The sequence below is a fragment of the Ruditapes philippinarum genome, unplaced genomic scaffold, assembly GCF_026571515.1.
Source record: "Ruditapes philippinarum isolate M1 unplaced genomic scaffold, ASM2657151v2 ctg6982_1_1_1_1, whole genome shotgun sequence".
NCBI classification, from domain to species: Eukaryota; Metazoa; Mollusca; class Bivalvia; order Venerida; family Veneridae; genus Ruditapes; species Ruditapes philippinarum.
Window position 1 is genome coordinate 56,670 of NW_026864829.1, and position 9,830 is coordinate 66,499.

Genomic DNA, 9,830 nt, shown 5'->3' on the forward strand with positions numbered 1-9,830 from the left:
GAGGGTTCTTTGCTTTGCCATGCTGATGGCAAACCGGTGCTAAGACATCAATTTTCATTTCTATTGGATAAATGTATTGTCCGTGCCGGTTTCAACCGGGGAAAGTATACTTCACATAGCTTCCGGATTGGCCGTGCAACGGACCTAGCAAGTATGGGTATGCCGTCCTGTTTAATTCAAAAAATGGGTCGTTGGTCATCAGATGCCTATAAAACTTATATACGCGTATAAATTTGTTTGAATTATTGATATCAGCATTTATAAGAACGAAATTTATGCTAGAATTGAAATACATGTACTTGTTACCTTGACTTAATTTATGCTTTAGATATTTGGATCCTGGGAGATTCCATCCCATACTGGGCCGGTGTAAGAGCCAATGAATTAGGAACCCCTAACCTTAAAGGGAGACACAGGCAAAATTTTCATTTCTTATTTTTGATTTCTTCATTTATTATTCTGTAAATGTCCTCAAAATGAATATATTAGACGGTCAAAGGAACAAAACTTTTCTCCATATAAATAATAAAATAGTGGTTTCCTAACTTGACCCGCGTGGGTCAGGTTAGAGCGCTAGGATTTCACAATAGATGTCACAATGAACTCTGTTAACGTTAAAGAACATGTGAGATGAATGACTTAGACTTGTTTCAATCATACAATATCCACAATATCTGTTATTGTCACTTCAAAGGTTTGTACAAGTCACCTGACTTGTTTTAGAACTATTCAGTGATTCTATTGGCGTCTAAATTTTGTTCAACATACATAGATACATTTACGCTTAAAACCAAAAATATATATGATTTAAACAGAAATTCATGCTGAAACTTTAAGAAATGCCACTTTAAAGTGAATTGAGTTGATAAGATCATTTTAATATTTTTTGTCATTATTTTGCCTAAATATCCCTTTAAACTTGACGGTAAATCAATTGGATGGTGGGGCATACGGGGAATGACTTACGCCGTTCTGTGGAATGTAACGTCATTCTTAGCAAGCCACCTGATGTTATATTAATTCATCTCGGAGGTAATGATTTGTTGTCTAAAACTTTGAGAAAATTAAGATTTATTATTGTTGCCGAAATTAAGTACTTAAGTGAAGCTTTTCCGGATTCCGTAATTATTTGGATAGACATTCTCCAACGTCTTTCATGGAATTCCGAAGTATCAATACATAAAATTGAAGAAAGCAGAAAACGAATAAATCGCTGGGGTAGGCAGCAAGTTCGTCGTCACCCCAAATCTGAAGTAATTTCGGTAGATATTGATTATAAAACACCTGGTTTCTTCAGGGCGGACGGAGTTCATTTATCAAATATAGGGTTAGCTTTTTACATTGATGCCATTAAGGATGTCATATTGAAGTACATTTAAAACTTAATACAATGGTCATATAATTGAATAAGTTGCTGATACGTCGTTTGAATTTTCGGGGGAATAAATTTTCTTTTGCATAAAATTTATCGTGGCGGCAAAAATTCAAAGGGACGGGTTGGACAAGCGCAGGTAAATACTTAAGAAGCGAGTTTAACTAAATTCGTCATTTGTTAAATAGTTTTGTTCCTTTGGGCATACAGATAAGGGGTAATCGCTACACCAAGGTTTTTTCTCCTGGGTAGTGAATTATCTCTTGTTTATAATTTTGAAATTTTCATACTAGAAATTGCCTGTGATAAATCAAGTTTTGATTTTTCGCGTGTGTATACAACCGCCAGCATGTCATTTATTATACCGCAAAGTACGCTAAAGCCGTTTTGTCCATGTACGCCATTATGTCCGTTCAGCCTTTCAGTCAGTTTGTTTTGATTGCGTACAAAAGTGTGTAACTTTAACAGCGTATGGCTCGGTTAAGTGGTCGTGTTGCATGAAGTAATGGGCAATAGTGTATAGTGCCGAGTAAATCAGTGTGTTGGTAAACTTGTGTGGTTTAAAGTTTTTGCTGGCGGTTAGTTTGTCACTCGGTTGACAGTGAGTGTGAACAGGGTTTTGCCCATGGAAGTGGCTGGTAATTCCTTGTTTCACGAGTGTACTAGGCAATCTTTGGGTATTAATATCTCTTAGATTATAAATTACCTGCGCTTGTCCGCTCGTCCCTCATCAGGCTCTAAAGTAAGACAAAGGCTTTCTCCTTGCTTGCTTGCTTTTAATTCGCGGCCATTTTCTGCCATTACAATTTCATTTATTAAATGATTAATACTGTATATTAGTGATGTTATAAATGAACCTCATAAGTAATGCTGGGTGTTTATTGTTTCAATAAAATGTGAAATTTGATGATTGTTTGTGTTCAGCTTCGAAGTCATAAAATAATAATAGATTATATAAAAGTGAATGAAAATGTATGCATTATAGGAAGCCATTCAGCAAGCAAGAATACCATTTAATCACTTGACCTAATTTACCTGTCTGTTTATACCATTTTAATGATTTTGAACGGAAAACAACAGTTACGTTTGTTTTTCGTACCGGTCTGTTGTTTTTTATTACATCTGTCCCTGGAACTCAATATGTCTGAAAAATTTGTAAATAGTAGAATAAGTTAAAATTGATATTATTGGCATACAAAATTTAACAAATGATTATCAGATAATAACCAATGGAAACGCAATAAAAAGACGATATTTTCGACAACTCATTCGATCATCTGCCTTATTCAGCTTTGCAATAAAACGCGTTGATAAGTACATTTTCCTAATTTGATTTATGTTCTGGTGCACAATAGATATATGCTTTATGTTTTTGGATCTTTAATATTGAGTCTAAATGGTCATTTGTCTATTATCGTTGATTCAGAAATCATGTGTGATTCATAGTCGTTCGCATGCAAAGATAAGAAATTAACTTTAAGCTGACAATAAAAGCCGGTTAGGTTGGCTGGCCGTCAAGATGTGACCAAACATAATTATGTTAAAATCGGCGTAAGAACCAGATTAAAAATCACAACAAATAACATTCACAGTTAACGATTATTATAATATAATATTCTTTAATAGTTAAGCACACTTGATCTACAAAAATATGTTGTGTTTACTTTATAATTTCAAGTATTGATGCCCGGCATCCATGTATAATTATCATATGAGGTTTGGATTTTGATGTTTCCGATTTTGTTATTTTAAGTTTATGTTTCAGACATAACCGATTTGATATAACTTTCTAGTTGATGGACTGATAAATGTTTGCCTTCGTTTATGTTATTACGCATTTTGTTTTTTAATGAAACAATGGTCCTTAAGGTATTCTTGCGGATGTTTTTGAACCATTACTAGTTTTTTTAGAAATGCCATTTCGTATTTTATGGTGTCTGATAATGATATTAGATCATAAAGTTTTAAAAATATAACTAATATTACAACATGAATCCGTTAATCATGTTGCAATGCTGACGGTTCTGATCATGTCCCGGAGGACTTTGTGTTTATGAATTGTCGACTTACCTTGAAGTTGAAATTGCATATTTTAAATGTAAGAGCTTTCTGTACCATATCATAAAAATCTAGCCGTCAGTAATGGGGAATCAATTCTTCATTCCTGTTAACAAAAAAATCAAGTGGAGATTATTATTATTGTTATCATGTTATCAATGCAAGGAAACTCTTTTTAAATGAAAATAATAATGTTTATAAAAGTTAGACAGAGAAAAAAGATTGTATGTGTTCCTATTCTTTACACAATTATCGCTAGTGTTTACAAACTGTCATGCTTTTTTACGATCTACAATGTCAAATGTAAGGATAATATAATCCCGGTAAACGAATATGAGTTTGTGACTGAATCGTTTCCTAGCAACAATTCTTAAACCTGACTGTTTATGTAACTAAATATGTAACAAATATGAAACTGTCTTATTGGAAACAGATGAAGCTTTCCGCAAATCGCTGGGGTACATATATATAAAGTCAAGTAATTTCATTTTCTACGTAATATTGATAAGGTTCGCTGAAACAGCAAAATTCAGAAAAATAGCAAAAAGGAAACGCATATTCAAATAATGGACGACAGGATTAAAATCGATGTTTTTGGACAAATGTATGCTGTTCCTAGGGAAATTATTGAAAATGGACCATCATCGCGATTGAGGAGAATGTATAAAACGGGTTCGTCCGTTTCTAAGTCTGAGTGCATCGTAATAAATAGACCAGCTGAAAGTTTTGCCGCAATTCTTGGGTTTTATCAAACTGGTGAACTGCATATTCCGACGACGTCATGCCCGGGAGCGTTCATGAAAGAGTTGGAATACTGGGAAATCACACCGGATGTAGTTTCAGATTGCTGTTACAACAGGTGAGTTGATATGCGATGTAAAAGGGGCTATGCATTATTTTCTCACTTTAGATGGTTCAGATCCATTCTGCCAAAGACCTTGTGCTATTTTATTTTGTTTTGTTTTTATGTCAATATTGCGATTATTGAGCCAAGGTTACTTCTAATGTCTAAATTATTTGTCGAAGTTGTCAATTTTCAATCTTTCTGTCAGCGTTTCACGAGAATGATCTTTTTCCTTTCTTAAAAACAAGTTCAATTTCTGCAAGGGTGATTGTCAAACATGTGTTTTATAATGTTGTGTTTGTTGATTTTGAACATTTAACAGAACCTGAAGATAACAAATGTAATATAAAATGATTTATAAATGAAATACAAATATAAATGTAGCCTTCGATACAAATCAACATTGTTTGAATTGTCAAATGAAGCAAAAGTTATACGGCTAAAGATTTTCATTCAAATTTTGACATGATACCAACTTTAAAAAGTTTTTTTTAATAAAAAAATGTTTACGCCATTTATAACTTTAACTTGTAAAAAACTGTGAAAACTTGAGAATTTCCCACTCTGGAATCATTATTAACTTGATTATTTGTTATAGTTATTAATATTAGTGCATGACTATAGACAAGTTTCTCCGAATAATAACAAGTAAACCATTTTTAGTAACAATACCAAAAAGGCACTTTTTCTGCCTATTCAATGTATTCCTTTCTAGAAAATAAGGATGAATAAGAATTAATAGATTCAGTTTTTGTTTCCGTGTTTCATACATAGCAAAAGGTAACCATAATATAAAAGTGTGTAATAAAAAATAATCTATTGATAAAAGTCTCTCTTATCGAAGTTAGATGGCGGTCTCCATGGCAATAAAATTCGTTGAATATAAAAAATCATTATGACGTTATTTTAAAGGCTTAAATTTCAGAAAAATATAGATTCTAGGTAAAAGCAAATATAACATTAGAAAAACTGTTTGTTCTTTTTTCTCTAAAAGAATATGATATTCTATGTTCATGTGATATCGATAACAATATGTAAAAGCAATGTAAAGCAATTCAATTCAATTCCATACTATTGTAAACTCTGACTATACAACCCGCCCGACTGCTCAGTCAGGTGAATTCAGATTTATTAAAACAAAAAATATATTAACATGGTTCCAAATCCAAAACAAGTTCTGGAGGCATTTTTTGCAACTGTTTAAATTGTCATTCTTTGGAGAATTAGGAAAAAACACTTTCAAATTGAATTTTTTATCTACAATATATAAGAATAATTTTGTTTTGAAAATAAATTCGCTAATAAAAGAAAATTAAAAGTCTTCTCTGCGAATTATTTATAAGAATCTGGTAAAAGATGAATCTAGAAAAAATGTGCCCCTCGTAAGCATTAATCACAGTCAACAAAATTACACGAAAACTGCAGACAAGGTTTGATTGAGTCTGTACAGGAAGGATAATAAAAAATGCAACATCCCTCACGCCCGCTTGCAACGGCCTGAGCCGTACTCAATTTTCAACACCTAAAAGTGCTGTGCATAATCAATGATCCCGAAGAACCAGAAAAATGTTACAACATTGAAGTGAAGTTCATATTACAGCTGCCACACAGCACTCGACAACTGCTGTTGTGAAGTATAAAGATCTGGAATAAAAGTCATCTATCGGAAGCATTATTCGCAACAAAATAAGATGAAAACTGCAAACTCAGTTTGATTGAAAACTGTTTGGCAAGCAAAAATACTCGTAATATGGAAAGATATTGCACATAATTCAATTTTATATCAATTTTTGCTGTCTTGTTGTTATTGCTTTCAATCAGTAGAACATACGTAAATATGAAACACGCCATTTTCACGTAGCTTGGCCCGCTCCAGTACAACCCATGTTGTATCATTCATTATTATTGTAATTGATGTTCATTTCTTTGCAGACTACAGAGTTTTATTGATGAACAGGATACACTGAGGCAATTCAAACAAGTCTCTGAAGATAGATCTTGGAGTGAATCGCCACTCGACTCGTACAGATGTATGAGAAGAATACGCGCTAAAATGTGGGAGATTGTCGATTACACAAAACCTTCTCTTTTGGGAAAAGTACGTGACATTTGTTCTACATGTATATCTATGTGTATCATAAATACATAAATTGTTTAAGGTAACTAAATATGGTAAAGATAAGATAACGCTTTGCTTAATAATGAAGTTAATTATTAAAAGACTTTTATTTGAAATACGATGAATAACAAGTCCGTCGTTGCATGCGTTGTGATAATATTATACATAATTATCAATATAAACTGAGTAAATGACTACGCCAATAATCAGCAAAACTTTGGAAAACGAATAATTATGCACTAAGCTGCTTATAAAGTAAAACCTGTAAATTCAAAGACTCAGTTCATCCCAAGGCTATAAAAAATTTAAGGATATTAAAAACAAAAACAAATAATAAAAAAAAATCTTATTGCACGAGTTTCCTCCCAATACTATTATTTTCATAATTTTGCTTAAACTTAAAGAATTAAAATTGTCTTCAAAACAACTATTAATCTTTTAAAACAAAATATAAAAATGTCTCAAAAGATCATTTTATAGACTGAAGCTATCAAGAAACTTTTTTCTCATAGTTAAATGACATATCTTATTAAACCGATCCTTTCTTTTATATAATGATCTACCTACATTTATTCATTAATTTTATAAATAACACTAATGCCGGCTCGCCACGGCGAGCCGGTATTACGTTAGAATTTTACTTAGAAACAACCTAAAACTCCGAATCCATCCAAAAATTTAATCTAAGCTTGGCTTCCAGCTTTCTACAAAATTTATCTGTCTGGGCTGGCATCCAAAATAATTAAGCCAATCAAATTTGATCTTACATAGCGGCAAAAAACCTTCAATTTTCACGCCATTTTTAAAAAGGAACAATTTTTGCTTTGAGCGCAAAGATGATAATGATGATAAAATATTTGTTTTCATGAATTCTTTTCAACTGGGACATAAGTCCCAGTTTTCAATAAATCATATTTACACTGACTTTTGATTTAGCGATTTCACCTGTTTTCTCTGTAGTAAGTTAAATAACTAACAATTAATTGGTTAATTAACATAAGTGTACATCTGGTTCTGTGCATATTTTCTTTTTCTTTTTTTCAGATAATTTTATCCTGTCCGGTATTTTGTGTATGTATTTACTGGGATATACTATTCTCCGGTCCGGTCGCTTCCGGTCTCTCCCGGTCTATTTTGACCGGGATTTACGAGACTTGAGAACTTGTACAAATCAAATAATCATGCCACATGAATCTAAATTCGCCCACACCCAAGAGAGTTCTTCAGTAATATATTCCTGTATAGGACTTGTGTCTGTCACTCATTCCAATACTAAATAACATATTACAACTTAACTTTGTATAAAGAGACATCTTTATGAATTCTACCTATCTAACATTTTTGGTCAAGGTCAACAGGCCATATAGTAAATGTGCATAGACATAGGGACTTCATTCTATCTGTTTACATGCATCTTCATATATACTCATATTCCCCTTTGTTAAACTGAAAGAACTGGCTTCCGTAACTTTATATGTCACTTTTATTTTGATGTTCGCTGAAGTCTCTTCAGGTATAAAACTGTCATTTTTACATTTAAACACACCCCTGGAATAAAATTACGAAGCGAGTCGCTACTAGCTTTTTTTAAAAGCTAACCTTGTATCGTATATAAATCGTATTTCTAAAATAAAATTACGCACACAAGTGAGTTTGATTTAAAAAATCTGCGGTCGTACACAGTCTCTCTGTACATTCACTCAGTCTTAGAGGACACGTGTCCATCCTTGTATATCACAATAATACACAGGTGTAACAACATCTTATCTCCACACAAAGTCTCATTTTGTTAAGTTTCATCTAAGGTTTCTCATTTGACTAATGAACATAATTGCTGTCATCTCTTTCTTGTTGGGAAGTACTGTTAATTCTTCTTTTGTTATGTAATTCTTTAGGATTTATTTCAATGTTTTAAATTTTATCATTGACAAATGTTTGTTATCATATTTACTTTTCTCTAAATCCCACCCATGCCATGGTTTGATTTGACCATTTTGTGGTTATATAAAATCAAAATTTTATAATGTTCTTTTGGCATAATATTACAGTTAGGTTTGCTGAATGATAAAACAGTTAAAATATGGGAATTGATCTATTCTAATCTTAAAAAAGTTATGTTTCAAAAACATATAGGCTGGAGAAAGACAGCGTCAAAAGCTCTTGTAATTTTTATTTCTTTGTTTATATAAATGTTACTTTTAAAGTTATAAACGACGAAGTACTTTTGGAAAATAATTAATGTAGTATCGGTTTGAGGCACTAATCATGATATTTGTGTTGAGATTGTTTACAGAAGCTCTACATTGTATACATGTGTGAAAATGAAATAAAAACACAAAAATAATAGACGTAAAAGTATCTTAATATTACATTTGAAACAATGATATCATGTTAGTAGATCAATTCTGGATTTGTTTTTTTTTTCAAAATGATCTATAATAAAACGGACATTGCCTCGAGAGCAGTATATGAAAGTATAATAGAAAAAATATCAACGATTGTATTTTGATTTGAGCATTTTCAAAAGACATAAATGCTTCTTTCATATGACACTTCAGTCAACAATTCAAACATTTTTTCAACATTGTCAACTGGATTCAATTTTCAATTTTGGAACATTGTAAGCGGTATATTACATTATATTTCTTCAAATTCTAGAGTATTTAGAATAGTTTCGTATTATAAATACTTAGTAAATAAATATCACATGATATAGACAAAGAAAACTTTATTTCTACAGATATACTTCGGTTTGACGCTACTGATGATATTGCTTTCAATATTCACGTTGGCATACAGCACGGATCCAGGTTTCCAACGCGCGATGACCAACTGCGAGCGTCTGGAGTACATGAAATCATCTGACATAGAAGGCTATGAGATGATGAAGCCTTATCTTGAGGAGAAGTGTGACGACGAATTTCTACCGATGCCAAATGAAACTGTTTCAGACAGTTTTTCCCTTCAATCTGATAACGAAACTAATCCTGAAAGTGATTTTAAAGTATACGTATTTAAAGTCATACGTGAAATCTTCAATGAAGATGAAGAAAACGGATTTAACTCGCGTAGAAGACCCGTTATGATTAATGACACATTTGATGCAAACAATACCGATAATTATAACAAATCATCATCAAGAGTGCATTTGGTAAAGGCTGGCGTACCAATTCCTCAGATATTTGTTGAACTGAAAAATGTGCAAGTGCCCGATATGAAAACACGACTGTTTATTCTCGTCATAATGGAATCCGTTTCAAACATCTTTTTTACTGTTGACACAATTTTACGTTTGTATTCATGTCCTCGTATGATATATTATTTTTTGTCGGTAATCAATATTGCAGACAACAACGGCGTTAATTGGCGCGGTATCTTCATTTGATTTTTATACTATACATACCCTCACTTACGCTACGGCAACCATGGTTTTGAAC

At 32.3% G+C, this 9,830-nt stretch overlaps 1 protein-coding gene across 1 annotated transcript; it reads left to right on the top strand.

Moving 5' to 3' along the window:
* Nucleotides 1–3,996: 3,996 nt before the first annotated feature.
* On the top strand, nucleotides 3,997–9,544 carry LOC132726961 (potassium voltage-gated channel protein egl-36-like; the record flags this gene model as incomplete). Its single annotated transcript, XM_060712377.1, has 3 exons — nucleotides 3,997–4,289; nucleotides 6,207–6,372; nucleotides 9,134–9,544. Coding segments are annotated over exons 1-3 (870 nt in total), but the record flags the coding sequence as incomplete, so codon positions are not given.
* Between the last annotated feature and the right edge of the window lie 286 nt (nucleotides 9,545–9,830).